The sequence below is a fragment of the Rhinolophus hipposideros genome, assembly GCF_964194185.1.
Source record: "Rhinolophus hipposideros genome assembly, chromosome: 2".
Taxonomy (NCBI): Eukaryota; Metazoa; Chordata; class Mammalia; order Chiroptera; family Rhinolophidae; genus Rhinolophus; species Rhinolophus hipposideros.
The window spans coordinates 65,738,028-65,753,007 of record NC_138048.1 but is presented as its reverse complement, the minus strand read 5'-3'; the positions used below and the strand labels follow the sequence as shown (position 1 = coordinate 65,753,007).

The following is a 14,980-nucleotide window of genomic DNA, read 5'->3' as shown; positions in this document are numbered from 1 at the left end:
CAGCCTTTGCCCTCACTCAACATGGCCGCCTTCCGCCTTCGTTCTTGTTGGTAAATTGACTCTCTCGGCTCCCGTCCTCCCCCCGCCCTTCCTGTCGGCGCAGTAGCCATGGCGTCCATGAGTTTACTGCAGCGGGTTTCGGTCACTGCGGTGGCAGCTCTGTCTGGCCGTCGCCTTGGCACTCGACTTGGATTCGGGGGCTTTCTCACGCGAGGCGTTCCGAAGACTGTCGGTGGGTGCTGGCTCAGGAAGCACGCGCTGTCAGGGGAAGCGGGGTGAGGGGTAGAGGACTCTTCCCCGTGACCTTGGTGGGACCCGGAGGGGACCGGGAGAAATGACGGGCTTGGGGCTTGAGAGGAGAGATGGAGCACGAGCTGTGTGAGGAGATTGAGGGTCTTCCTGAAGTACGCAGATGGGTCGCGTTTAAATGATTAGTACCATTTGTGAAACACTTTCCCACGCGGCCATCCCAGTGGTACTACGGAATTTGCGGGATGAAGCTGAGCGTGGCACAGAGCGAGCCCCACGTCTCTCAGGCACCAGGTCGCGTGTACTTTCCCCCTGCGCCAGGTTCTCGTCCCACCGATGGGAAGTCCTGTTGCTGAGGAGCGCGCTGATACTCAGTAATGTGCACACAGGTGGAGAGGCTCATGATGAGGCATTCCGTGTGGGGACTTGCTGGAAATGTGATGGAAAGGATCCGTGGTATTCAACAAATACCCAGCGCGAATCTCAACCTGTTACAGAACGACTTTGCTAACATTCCTCGATAAAAATCCCATTTGTAAGCCATTTCTGATTACAGCTATCCTCTTCTTCAAATACTCCCTGGAATAGTATTTAATCATTCCTGGCTGTAGATAAACTGAGCGACAAATTCACTGCCAGATCCGCTTTACACACTGTTCCCTTTCTTGGAGTTCAGGTCACCTGTGTCCTTTCCACCCAGAGCAGGAAAGTATCTAATAGCTGTGCTGAAGGTTACTGTGTTTCAGCTGTGTACCTGCTTTCAGAGGTATTTTGCATGTGAAGCTTATCTGTCACTGGGCACTGAAAGGTTTTAATCTGTTATATTACTGTTTCTGACTGCCCTGGTGAGAATGTGAGCTCCAGCAGAGTACAGAACCTTGCCTTGTTTTGTTTTTCTGGAGTTAGCGGACTAGGTTCAAATCCTAGCTCCAGAGTTTAGTAAGCAGTGTGACCTTGAGTCATCACATCTTGGAAGCTAAATGGAAGACAATTGCTTGGAACCTGTATTTCTTTATCTTAAAAAAAATTTTTTTTTTCATGACAAGTGTCTTTCTGTTGAGATTATAAACTAATCTCTTTCCCATTGACATGTATTTAGAACTCTGAAATGTATTTCTACATAGTTTTGTATATTTCTAGAAATGTTGTTTTGAAATGAACTTGTCTCTTACCATAAGAACTGGAGAGAGAGAGAGAGAGAGAGAGAGAGAGAGAGAGAGAGAGAGAGAGAGAATACGATCATTTTAACCTACTTCATAAAGTAGTTCTGAAGAGTGAGTGGGGAAAATTTATAGCACTCAGCATTAGCCTTTTACAGGGTACTGTGGCTGCGTCTTTCTTAAATGTCTAGTACTGTCACGTTATCTTCATTTACCCTCAGTGTAAATCTCAGAATACATAAAAGTATTCTCTCTGTTTAATTTGATTATTTTTCCCCCTTCTCCCCACCCGCCCTACTCCGGTTCCAGCCGTTTTTTCTCAGTCTAGTTGTGTAGGATGCAGCTCCCTGGCCCATGCTGGTATTGTGAGCCTTGCACTCCCCACCAGCTGAGGCAGTCGGTCGCCCTTTGGCAGTCGATGGCTGCCAGCCACTCACTCTGATCTCAGGCTGCTCACAGCAGCCCAGCACCAGGGAGAGCCATTGTTCACAATCTTAGCTGTAGAGGGCACAGTTCACTGGCCCATGTGGGAATCGAACCTGCGACCTTTGACGTTAGGAGCACAGGTGCTCCAACCACCTGAGCCACGGGGTAGGCCCAATTTATTAAATGTCAAATATCAAGGGATTCCAGGCATGAAATTAAGTCCTCCCCTCAGCTGCAGGGAACTTTAATGTTGAAGACTGATGTGCATATTTTGGTTTTAGAAAACTAAGAAGAGTATTAAAATGATTATATAAACAAAGTGGTGTGGAGTTAATTCAGACATGGAAGATAGAGCATTTTAACTGGATTCTGGGGATAGTTTTAACAGGTACAATTACAGGTGGAAAAGTAAAGGATATGTTTTCTGATATTTCTGAATATGGGGCTCTTACGATACTTAGCTGTTGAGAGAGAAGGCTTAAAAAAAAGAAAGTTGGGACCAAATTGGGGAGGGCAGGGGCTCAACACAAAGTCAAAGTATCTTAACTATTTTGTAGGCAGCAGAGAATGTTTTAGCAAAAGACTCGCCTGTGCCAGTTGTGTGTTTTAGGAAGATGCTTCTGAATGTTGCATGGCTTGGAGGGGATGTTGATTACTTAGGCCAGTGAGGTAAGGAGGGCATGGAAAGAAATGGGAAGTTTGAGTCTTAGAATCAAGAGGCCTTGACAACTGTTGAATAAGGGGGTGGATGTAAGGAAGATGACAGAGATTTTTAGCCTGGCTACCATGGTTTCCCCGAAAATAAGACGGGGTCTTAATTTTTGCTCCAAAAGACGCATTAGGGCTTATTTATGTTCAGGGGATGTCATCCTGAAAAACCATGCCAGGGCTTATTTTCCGGTTAGGTCTTATTTTGGGGGAAACACGGTAATTGAGTTGGTGGTTCACTGGGAATAGCCTGGGAAAGAAAATGATTGTTGTCTTGGAGGTACGAAAGTATCCTACAGTATCTTATTTGATCCTCACAGAGATCACAATTATCAAAATCATAACATTCCCTAGATTATTTGTGTTTAAAAATTGTTATTGAAACCTAAGTTCCATGTAATTAATGGATACTTATTGAGAAATTCCAGGCTTTAGAGAGTGATGGAAGATGTGTATTTTCGTGGCTGGAAGGTCTGAGTTCCTGAAATCTTGGCAGTCACCTGTTTGTAGGCAATATTCCCCCTAATATGTTTAGATTGTAAGCAGATGGCTTTCCTACATCAACCACAAATCATGAAGGCTCAGAATATTTTAAGAGTTTAGTGCTATGAAGTATACTTTAAAACAGTTAATGGTAATAACAGTGTTTTCTAGTTCATTTAATGCCATGAGTAATTGTTTAACAATAGGGTAATTTTATATAAAGAAAGCAAGCAGTTCACATTAAAACTGCATTAATATTATTAGAATGCAACTAGACCAGTCTTCCATAGTTTTTTTTCCACATTTCTGCGTTTTCCACATTTATTTAAAATGTCATTCGTAATCAGTGTTCCTAAAACCACATAGTTGAATCTTTATGTCTTTCTCTCCATGTGGCATTTGTGCACGTGTGGGCGCACATGCCTGTCTGTCTAATTGAAGAGAAAAGTTGGAATTTTACTGTCTCTTCAGAGTAGATTTACTTTCAGAGACTAAGGAACCATCCCCTACCAACATTTAATTTACTCAAGAATTGCAAATTAAACCATATTTATAGAGTGTCTACCATGTGACAAATCCTAAAGGATACTAGAGATATTATAACAGTACAGAATAAGACACGTCCTGACCTGATGGACTTTAACAAAGTATAATAATTAAGCTTAGTACTCATTGTCCTAAAGAAATATTGGCATACCTCAGAGATTGCAGTTTCGGTTCCAGACCACTGCAATGAAACAAGTATCTCAATAAAGCGAGGCATAATCTTTCTGCTGGTGGAGGGTCTTGTCTTCGATTTGTCAAACACACATCTGTGAGGTGTGTTCAAGTGAGGTGCAATAAAACAAGGTTTGTCTGCAACCAGATGGTATTGTGAAGAATAAGTGAGAGGCCAGCTTCGTATAAGGTAGTCAGAGAAGACGCTTTGAATAGGTGACATTTGATCTTAGCCCTATTGAGTGTGCACGCTGCAGACTCAGCCAAAGAACCTGGGGAAAAGCTTCCAGGCAAAGAGGAAAGTACCTGCAAAATCCGAAAGGCAGGAAGGAGTTCTTGGAACTGGAAGGAAACCATTGAGACTGATGAGTTGGTGAGGAATGCCTTTTTCTTCTGAGAGGCCGTATATTCAGATCTTTGAGGGAAAGGACCTTAGAAATCCTCCAGGCCAACCCGCCATGGCATGCTAATCCTTTACATCCCATTATTGATACTTGAATAACATCATAATGAGGAAATGGGGAGTTGGTCCAATTTTGTTTTCAACCATTAAATTGTTGGAAACTTCTCCCTTGTATTAAGCTTGAAATTACTCTTTCACGCACTGATCCTAGTTTTTCCTTTCAGGTTAATACAGAATAGTGTAAGCTCTTGGTCGTGGGATAGCCCTTCAGCTGCTTAAAGACCCTTATCTGGTCTCTACCCATACTTCTTTTTTGTGGGCCAATCAGCTTCAGTTCTTTTAGTTTCAGTATGTCAGTTTCTAGGTTGTTTTTCATCGTGGTTGCTTAAGTTGAGGTGTGTTCCAGATTGCTCCTTTAAAACTGTGCTCTGTCTGGGACAGACACACTTCTGGAGATACAGGTAGGAAATGGGGTTGGGAGGCTCCTCCTGTTTTGACCCTGTATCTCTAGGACATCGAATTAAGATCAAATTACCCTTGGCTTTTTTTGATAACCACATTTCACCAATGAGTCTTAACTAAGTTTGTGAGCCAGTAAACTTTTGGGGGTTTCAGGCAGGACTTTCCACGTATATTTAACCCTTTTAGATTCAGTCCTTTGTAAATGTGTATGATGATTTTTGGGGGATCCCATTTCATCATCAGTGTAGTAGCCACTCTGTAGCAGTAGCTCTGTGTCATGTCAGGAATGTCTTCATTCAGGCCCTTCCTAGAAATCGTTTGACCCTACAGGGCTCTGAAGAGAACTCTTTGGCAGGTTACTGCATTAAGTGATCAGCGCCTTTTGGGTGTGATCAGTCAATCAATTACCCATTTCAAATCATTTAACTTGCTATTTCTCTCAGCTTGGAATGTGCCTTGCTCACACCTCTCTTTCTCACCATCCTGTCTAAATAAGAACTTTACTTCTGGGCCTGCTCTTTTCTGACACTGCATCCTGTTTCTTTCCTTTGTTGTCCTATGAATTTGTAATTATGTTTATGTATTTGTTTAGTGTCTCTTCCAGCAGGATCCACAGCCCTCTTTAGACTGTAGGCCTTGCATAGGACCTGCAAATAATCAGTACTTAAATATTTTTTTTAATTCATGAGTGGTTTATACTATTATCCAGCCCACTTTTTAAAATCTAGTCCACACAAAATTCCACGTCTTTCAAATGGTTTGCTGAAATACATACCTAGTTTGTCAAATTTTCTTATCTTGTTGTTTTAAGTCTTAGTAGTATGAATTGTACTTAGTAAATTCATGCCAGCTTCTAATTCTTTTGTGAATTAACTCTTAAATTCATTGCAAGCTGCTGCAGGTGATACCAAAACTAAGAAGATGTTTTCTGCCTTCAAGACTTTTATATTTCACTGGGGGCAGTGAAAGCAGTTATACACCTCCCTAGAATATACAGCAATTCAAAGGTAGGAGAGATATCATCTGGTTGGGAAGAATGTTGGTTTCTTGGAGGATAAGATGTCATCTGGGTCTAAAGAACAGATTCCAGGAGAGGGGAGGACATTTCATACACTTAAGCTTGAACAAAGGATACAGAATGCAGTTACACAGTAACCCTCCGTGTCTCAGTAATAGCCTTTCCTGCTTCCAGCAGAATGGGTTTAGAGTGCCTGTGTAATCCTTCCAGACTTCCAAGGTAGGGAAATAGTGTAAAAAGAAGATCCAGGAGTGAAACTTTGCCTCACTTCTCCAGCGAGGTTTGATTAAATGCCATTTGGGGGAAGATTTGAAGAGGAGGATATTCAAAACCAGAAATGGCTTACAAAAGGATTTTATCAAGATATGCAGTGTTTACTTTTGTAACAAGTTCAAATTCCTTCTGAATATATGTTGAATAAATATCTTTCCATCTGTTTTGCAGCAAGTTCTAGTGTTTATTGCCTCATATGGAATGGCATAATTTAAATTAAATTTATTTCTTTTGCAACATTAGCAAATATTTGATGCAGAGGTAAACAAAATAGCCTACCAAGCTGACCTTCCTGTCTGCTGTTAAAACAAATTCAAAGAATTTTTTAGATATTTCTTTAACATTGAATAAAAATGAGGAAAGCTGTAGTTTAGAACAGTACATCAATCTGTTTAAAGATATCCTATCTACCCTGCCTTTAGTACTTAATAAAGAAGCATGCATTTTTATCTTAATTCATATTAGACATTTATACATGTACATTTTCTTATAATCTGGCTTTATTTCAGAATATAACACTTTACGATACGAAACTTGTGTAAAACAGGGTAATTTATATTTCTAGCTCCTGTGCGACACAGTGGAGACCATGGGAAAAGATTGTTTATCATCAAACCTTCTGGATTCTATGACAAGCGTTTTCTGAGTTTACTGGTGAGTTAAAAATTTTGTTGAACTAAACTCTTTTCATATAAATAAGAAGAACTTTTTGGCTTACTTAGGGAACATCTTTCTTTTTATAAAATATTTTATTTTGTAAATTCATACTTATTTACTCAGAAGATATTGAGGTTGTATAGTAAGATCTGATTTGTTACTGAGTTTTTTTTTAAATTAGTTAACCTTTTTTACTTCAAAAAAAGGGTTTATGCTTATTGGAGGTAAAAATTGAGCCATTTCTTTCTCCTCAAGATAATGGAATTTTGAAATATAATCTGTGTTCCCTGCCCACCCCATCTATAAATTATAAAACTTTGAAAACAGACTCATTTGGGGATAATTATTTGTATTACTAAAATACCCTTTAAATTACCAAAGAACTCATTGAAGTATTTCTTTAAATAAGGAATGCCCTTATTTTGGGATATGATTTTTTTATTTCTATGTTGTTCAGGAACACTGATTTCAGAGTAAAGCAGGATACTAACTATACATTTTCAACTCAGGATTTTATAATGAAACGTAGAGGCTTAGAGGATGGAAGATTGTCTGGACTCTCTGTTCCTAAAGCTGTGATCCACCATTTGAGGTTGAGCTGCCCTCTAGATCTTTTCTTGCTTTGTCATGCTTTGAGCTCCCACTTTTCTAGTGATGACCAACTCAAACTTTATACAGTGGTTGAAAACACCTTGAAATTTTTATGCTTTTTTTCTTAATACAAAAATGTCTAACTTTCGTTACATTGCTTTAACCAAAAAATGACCAATAATATATATTGTATTATACTTGAACAATTAATCTTTTTTCTTTCATTTTTTGTGCCAAATATAGGCATCTAAAAGCTAGAGCAAAAGAAAATCACGGAAATAAATAATTTGATACTGCATCTCCAATTTGGCAAGCTTATTTTACAAGAACTATAAGGAAATCATGTAATGAGGACAGTTTAAAGGTGGAGAAAGAGAGGAAGTGGTTGTATGAAAACTTTTTTTTTTTTTTCAATCATAACAGAAATTCTACGTTTTGTTGACTGGGGTTCCAGTAGTAATTGGCATAACTCTGGTGAATATATTCATTGGTAAGTCCCTCCCTCCTGACCAAATTGGTAAATTTTAAAAACCTATGTACATTAATAAGAAAAAGAAATTGTGGATAAGGAAAAGCTCTTTAAATAATAAAATAAACAGAAGCATGAGAGTTTATTGTAAAATAACCAAATCTTAATACATAATAGTGTACAATGGTATTTTTTAAACATCTTTTTTTCCCTTTCAAAACCTTGAGGTCACTGATTCTATAGTGGGCACTCAAAAAAGGTTCAGAAAGCCTTATCTTTCTCCTCCTCCTCATTCCCAGAAACAATTTTGACAAGACAGAATAAGGAAAAGAGAAAGAGAAGGAAGTGGAAGAGCGGCTGAGTTTTTTTAATCCATCCTAGAACATATAAAATTATAATCTAAATATGAATGGAATTGTAAATAGCAGTAAACATTAGATTTTCATGGGGAATTCTGCTTAGAGTACTTTCAACATCTTGAATCCTAAAATGTTTTGTCTATTTGATATAGGAAAACCAGAGGGAATAATATGTCTTTTATTATATGAGTATCTTGTTATAGTACATAAGAACAAAGTGGGAAACTCATATAATGCCTGTAACAATGCTTTATATATAGAAGACATCTATTAATAAAAAATTTCTAATGAATGGATTTGCAATCAGATTGAAGTGAATTTAAAATATTAGATATCTTCATTGATACAAATAAAAGGTCCCTTTGAAGCCACAAGAAGTTTTCTTACTAAAATAGGGAAGATGTGCTATTATACAATCCTGATACTAAAGTTGAACATCACTATTTTCTCTTATTAGGTGAAGCTGAGTTAGCAGAAATTCCAGAAGGCTATATCCCAGAACACTGGGAATATTTCAAGGTTGGTATAAATCACCAAAAGTTACTTTCTGTTAAATGTCTTGTGTATACCTTTGTTAATGTCTTAATTCAGCAATTAAGATACGGTTTTATATTCAAGTTTTGATACCAAGTAAATGAATACATTTTGTGCTCACTTTTTACAAGCAACTTCTTTTGGTAATTTTCTGCATTGTTTTATTGTTTTAAGCTTTATGGTTTTGTAAAGGATGAGTGCGGTGTGTTCTCAACCTAGCATAATAAGAGACCGAATTTATCCCAAGTTCAATGCCATAGGAAAGATTTTACCAATACTTGTGCTAGCTATCATTTATTGAGCACCTACTGTGTAGGAGGCACAATGGTGTTTTATAAATGTCTCATTCCATGTAAAGGAAACTTATTCCCACTTTAGAGACGAGGAAACTGGGGTTTAAAAGAGATTAAGTCACCTGTCCAAGAGATAGGGCCAGTATTTGAAACCAGGCAGTCTTGACTCCAGAGCTTTCACTTTGTTAGTCATTCTATCACACTGTCACTGCTACCAAAACTTCAAATTAATTCTGTTACTTGTTTTTACAAGTGTTGTAGCGAGTGGCCTTGATTAGAGTATATTTTATCATGTTTTATTATCTGAATGAATTACATTTTAGGAAAGAAGTGCTTCATTATTAAATCTTAAGATAAGCCATACAATTAGTTAGAGTCAGACAGACCTGGTGTGAGTCCACATGCTGTCACTTCGTGACTGTATAACTATGTGCAATTTGCTCATCTATAAAATGGGAACAAAAATAATATCTATCTAATGGATTAAAATTATTTAAAATATGTATAAAGTAGTTGGCACATAGTAAGAGTTATTGGATTACCTGAGATGGTCATTTTAAAGCATAGTAAACTGGAAAAGCAAAATACCGTTCAGAAACTAATTTTAAACAAATTTTCTCTTGTAGCATCCTATATCAAGATGGATTGCCCGAACTTTCTATGATAGTCCTGAAAAGAATTATGAAAGAACGATGGCTATCCTTCAAATTGAAGCTGAAAAGGCTGAATTGCGGTAAAAAGGGGCAGGGGAGAGGGCAGGGAAGAAAATCCTTTACTTTGGTTTCGAATCAAAAGAAAAAATTTAATAAAATTATTTCAACACTATAGGATGCTGTATGTAAAAGAATGAAGATGGGGAGAAAATTATTAGCCTGTTTAGAGTGGAGACTGAACTAGAGACTAGGAAACTGTTAGGTGATAATATCTGTCAAATGAAAAGGAATTCTTTTTTAAAATATCCTACTTTTTAAAGAGCAAGGCAGGCCTTTCTTCTTACCTCCCCTCTCCCAATTTCTTTTCCTCCTTGCACCCAGTCTCATCCTTAGAGTTGACCACTATTTAATGATTTCTTATATACGTTCCAGAAAGAATTTCATGTATTAAAAATATATATATTTTATATATCATTTAAAAATATATTAACACAAATGGAATCCTCTTATAAACAGTGTTCTGTTCCTTGTCTTCATTTCATTTAAATATATCTTGGTGATCTTTCTGTAATAGCATATACCTCATTCTTTTCAATGGCTGTATCATATATTTCACTAGGTGGATATGCCTTAATTTTTTAACCAGCTTCTTATTGTCGGTACCTCAGTTAGGTTCTTTCCAAGTTTTTTGATATTATACACAGTGCTGTGGTGAATATCTCATATATTTTTGCATATTCAATGTGTGTGGAATATAAATTCCTAACATTTGATAAGTCAAATGTTATGTTTTAAATTTTAGATGTGTATTGCTAATTCTTCCAAAAAATTGTGCTAGTTGTTTTTTCTGTCACCAATACATGACAATTTCTGTTTCTCCGTACCTTTTCCAGTAATTGAATTTATCAAACCTAAACATTTTTGCTGATAAAATAGTTGAAAAATGTTATCACATCATTTCACTTCTGTAATTTTTGTTTAAAGTTGAGTATTTTTTCATAAATCTATTGGTTGTTTGTCTTTCTTTTTCTGTAAATTGCCCATTTTTCTACTAATTCTGTACATTAATTAAATGTTGGGTTTTCTTATAGATGTTTTCCTGGCTTATCATTTGTCTTTTTACAATGTAGACTGTTTTGTAACATAGAAGTGTTTTTATGTTTCAGATAACAAAAATGTAGTAGTAGCTAATATGTTTTGAGCACTACTATGTACCTGTGCTTTAGTAACTTTGTATGTACTTATTTAATTATTGTCAGGTTTGTCAGTCTTTTTTCTTTAGCTTCTGGGATTTTGTGTTATGTGTAGGTCCCTGATAGTCATTAAATAAGTAAATGTATACAAAATTATTTTTTTAAATGGTCACTCATGTTTCTTTTTGCTACTTTTAAATTTGATCCTATCTGAGATTTATTTTGGCATTTGGAGTGAGGTTTACATACAATCAAATGCACCCATTAAGTTCAGTGGGTTTTTCACAAAAATGTATAGCTGGGAAACCATCACAATCAAGGTCATTTCGGTCACCTAATAGGCCTCTTTCCTGTTTCTTCTAGTCAATCCCCATCCCCTACTCTTGGTCCCGTTGATCTGCTATCTGTTCATCCTGGTTTAATCTTGATAATTTATAAAAATTACTATGATATTGAAAAATATTTAAATGGTTAAAAGAACAGATTATTTTCTTGTTTTTTAGATATGGAATTACTTGTATATATAGTTACCATAGAACTGTCATTAAGTATTTAAGAGCATGGATCAGCAATATGTCTCATCCTTAGGAACATTGGACTTTTTTGAACTTCAGACATATACCTTTGAGTTCCAATTAAAACTTTTAACCGGATCCCAGAACTCCTTAGACATATAGAGATCCTAAACAGTTTCAAAACAAAACAAGGTAAAAACAAAAACAAAACCCTGAATTCTGGCGCCCAAAGGAAAGGTGCCAGTGTGAGCATGGAATTGGTAGTACCTACAGTTTCTAAGCAGTATATGTTTAGGTATTTGAAAAACTGCAGCATAAAGAAAGATGTAAAATAGACAGGAACTATCTCCCATAATTAACTCCCCTAGAGATAACTATTATTTTTGGTCTTCCAAATTTTTAATACTTTGTGCATGCGTGCATATGTATAGTCACAAATGATTACTTTTTGTTTTTTAATGAAATGGGAAGATGCTATACACTCATTTTTCACCTTGCTTTTTAACTAACAGTATATGTGTCATCTCCTTCCATGTTACTATATATAGATTTTCCTCATTCTTTTGAACAAGTGCATAGTAGTCCATTATATGGGTTAACCATTGTTTGTTTCACCAGCCCCCTTGGATGAATATTTTAATTATTTGCATTTTGGATAATTACATTCTAGAGTAGAAAAGGAAAAGGGTGATATTTAATACTAAATAAAAGATAAATATGTTCTCTTAGATACACAATCACAAAGGTATATAATCTCTCCTAGATAGGGTTAGTGAGCTGGTTAAGGTTAATAAAGTGAATTGTTTAACTGTGACATATTTCCAGTCATGAAATGTTGGTGAGTCTATACAAATGGAAAGTACAATGTTTTATGGAGAGGGACTACTTAAGGAATGTGATAGTGTGATAGTTTTCACAAAGGCTTGGCTGTGGAAAAGGAAAGTATCTTTATAGAATCTAGATTATTGCTTGTGAAGAACAATGAGGACAAGTAAGTAGTAGATCTTACAGTTGGAGAGTGTTTTTCTTAATTCTGATTTTCCTTATAAATAGTGATTGTCTGATGTTGACCAGGCTCAGTGTGATGGTGAATAAGATACCATTCCTGCTATCAAGAGGTTTTCTGTCCCAATGGTGAGGCACAGCCAGTATAAACAAGGGGGTGTGAGCTCCTTCAAGAACGCTTGTTCATTTTTTGATTCCTAGCACTTGGCACAGCATACGGCCATAATACTAGGCATTCTGTGACCCTCCTAATATCTAAAAGGCAGGAAGACAGGAAATGCGTTATCACTAATCAGGTGAAAGTGATCTGTCAAGACAAAGAGCAGGGACAAGGGGAGAGAACTGATTATCAAGTCAATTGATGTTTTTGTGATTAAAAACAACATCTGTTGACTAACTATGTAAGCAAGGTAATCAAAATCAAAAACAAGTCCCAAATTTTGCTTATAGGTGTATATCAGATACACGTGTACACATGGAGCTGGGGAGGGATGTTACACTTTACATAAAGCAATAGACTCTAGTGGTTGTTCTCTACGGTGATAACTCATTAAATTTGTCATTGGAAATGCTAGAATCACAACATTGCTATTTCACTTGATACAGGTTACAGGAGCTGGAAGTACGAAGACTAATGCGTGCGAGAGGAGATGGTCCCTGGTATCAGTATCCAACCATCGATAAGGAGCTTATCGATCACGCTCCAAAAGCAAGTCCCGACAACTAATCTTTTTATTTCTCTAAATACAAAGTATATTCTCTTTATGGGAAAATAAATTAATAAATATATTCTGTATTTTTGCTCACTGTGGTGAATAAAAGATCTTCTTCCACTGCTCTGTTTCTCAATGTTGGTTCAGATTAAGGCTTTTTTTGTGTGATTTTAATTTTTTTTCAGATTTATGAGGTATAATGGACAAAGTAGTAAGATATTTAAAGTATATATCGTGATGATTTGATATAAGTATACATTGTGAAAGCAGGTTAAGGTTTTTGATATGGGGGATTTCAGCTTCCTCTTTTAAGAAGGTTTAAAATACAAAAAAACCACAAAACTTGGAGAACTAGGAATTTGTGAACTCCTTAAAGGTAAAACTTTGAAAGGTTAATGTTTTACCTGTCTGATAAGTGGAAGTTAGAAGTCTCATTATGTTAAGTATCAAGAATATAGTAGTTTATATACATGTCTATCTTGTTGACATCTGGATTATTCAGGGACAACTCAGAATTTTAAATTATGTTAAGTATTGAACCAATTACATAAAACATTAACACCTTAATAAAGTTTTTCAGTGAACAAATCTCAAAGTTTATTTTTATGTTTTTTAGCCATCTATCATTTTTGTGAAAGACATACACACACACGCACATGCACACACACGCATTTTTCTTAGGTGCAATCTCTAAGATACTTTAGAATCCTTTTTGTAAACATTGGAGTTGTTCCACAAGATAAAATGATTACTGCAAAGATTATTAAATGTGAGTAAAAGCTTAAATAATAGCTGTTGTTTATTAAGCATTTACTGTCTGCACTGTTTAGCACTGTGCTAAATAACTGTATTTTTTCACATTATTTAAAAGTTGACCTCATCAGGTACTATTACTTTCTGTGTTTTACAGGTGAGCACTTGAGGCTCAGAGATTTTAAACACATACTCAAGATTTACAAAAATAAACATTTACACTTCAAATTCCAAAGTGACTTTTTGCTTCAAAAATTCATAATTTTCAGCGAATACCTTTTGAGTACCCAAAGGGCTGTAAGTGCTCTTTACAATCCAGCCTTTGGGGTGGTTGCATTTTCTTATTTTCCCAGTAGAGGGCGACCTCACCCAGCAACCTCCCGGTTTTGTCTTGAAGATTCCTGTGGAACCTAATGACCACCGCATAATTCTGCCAACGGATTTGAGTGAAGGGCATGCTGTCCCTGAGCCCCTGTTTGCACAAACCATTCAGTTTGTAGGAGAAACGTCAGGATAAAGGAAGCAGAGAGGTCTTGTAAGTGGTGACTGTAAATGATACTACATCTGCATGTTACATTTTACTCTTTAAACTTGATAGGTTTTTTGGCATCAGTAGGTTCTACTTTATTTTCTCCTTTCTACTACTACAGATGTAAGGAAAACAACAGGAAATATGATGACGTTATAAGAAATACTGATAATCCCACCACCCATAAAGAAATTGGAGAAATTTCCTTCAGTCTTTTTCTTTTGAACATAGCTGGGATCATGTATATAAAATGGAGGGGGTTTTTTTGTTTTGTTTTAAATTTGAAAGTGTCCCTTGGACGGAAACATTAATAAAACGTGTGTGTGTGTGTGTGTGTGTTTATACTGATTTTTCATGCAAACTTTTTTCCAGTTCACATATTTAAGCTCATTATATATTGGTCACTATGATACATACTAAGGATAAAGTGGTCATCACTGAAGAGTTTACTCTAGCACAGACGACAGACATTAAATCAGAAACTATATGCATTGGGTTTGATAGGGGAAGAACAGGGCAGTGGGGCAACCTGCGGGATCCCAAGCTAGCCTTAGGGTACATGTAATGACTGGAGGCCCATTTCACAATATGTGGAACAGTAGGCCCTGAATAAAGATCTGTTAGTGAATGACACATGGATTTAACACTGTTTTGAGTTCTTTAAATTATCTCTTCTTTTTCTGCAATTGTATAGGGTCCTAGTGTCTTGTTATAAAAAAAAAAAATGGGCTTGAATTGAGCAGACTTCAGACTAAATCCTGAGCTTCCAATTACTATAACAGTAATAATGACTACCAGCTATTTAGTACCTGCTACA

At 36.5% G+C, this 14,980-nt stretch overlaps 1 protein-coding gene across 2 annotated transcripts; it reads left to right on the top strand.

Moving 5' to 3' along the window:
* On the top strand, positions 1–14,495 carry NDUFB5 (NADH:ubiquinone oxidoreductase subunit B5). 2 transcript variants are annotated; one of them, XM_081024711.1, is made up of 6 exons: positions 41–232; positions 6,465–6,553; positions 7,571–7,637; positions 8,433–8,494; positions 9,429–9,535; positions 12,775–14,495. In XM_081024711.1, the coding sequence occupies exons 1-6, from the start codon at positions 109–111 to the stop codon at positions 12,893–12,895; spliced, it is 570 nt and encodes a 189-aa protein (XP_080880837.1). In that variant the 5' UTR covers positions 41–108; the 3' UTR covers positions 12,896–14,495. The 2 variants fall into 2 exon arrangements, with proteins under 2 accessions (XP_080880838.1, XP_080880837.1); XM_081024712.1 differs by lacking the exon at positions 9,429–9,535 and having other exon boundaries at positions 1–232; positions 12,775–13,001.
* Positions 14,496–14,980: the final 485 nt, after the last annotated feature.

Excerpts from the sequence above, each read along its gene's own strand:
- NDUFB5 (XM_081024711.1), top strand. The coding sequence starts at position 109 with ATGGCGTCCATGAGTTTACTGCAGCGGGTTTCGGTCACTGCGGTGGCA. Across the intron at positions 7,638-8,432 it reads TCTGGTGAATATATTCATTG|GTGAAGCTGAGTTAGCAGAA; the intron begins GTAAGTCCCTCC and ends TTCTCTTATTAG. Across the intron at positions 9,536-12,774 it reads GCTGAAAAGGCTGAATTGCG|GTTACAGGAGCTGGAAGTAC; the intron begins GTAAAAAGGGGC and ends CACTTGATACAG.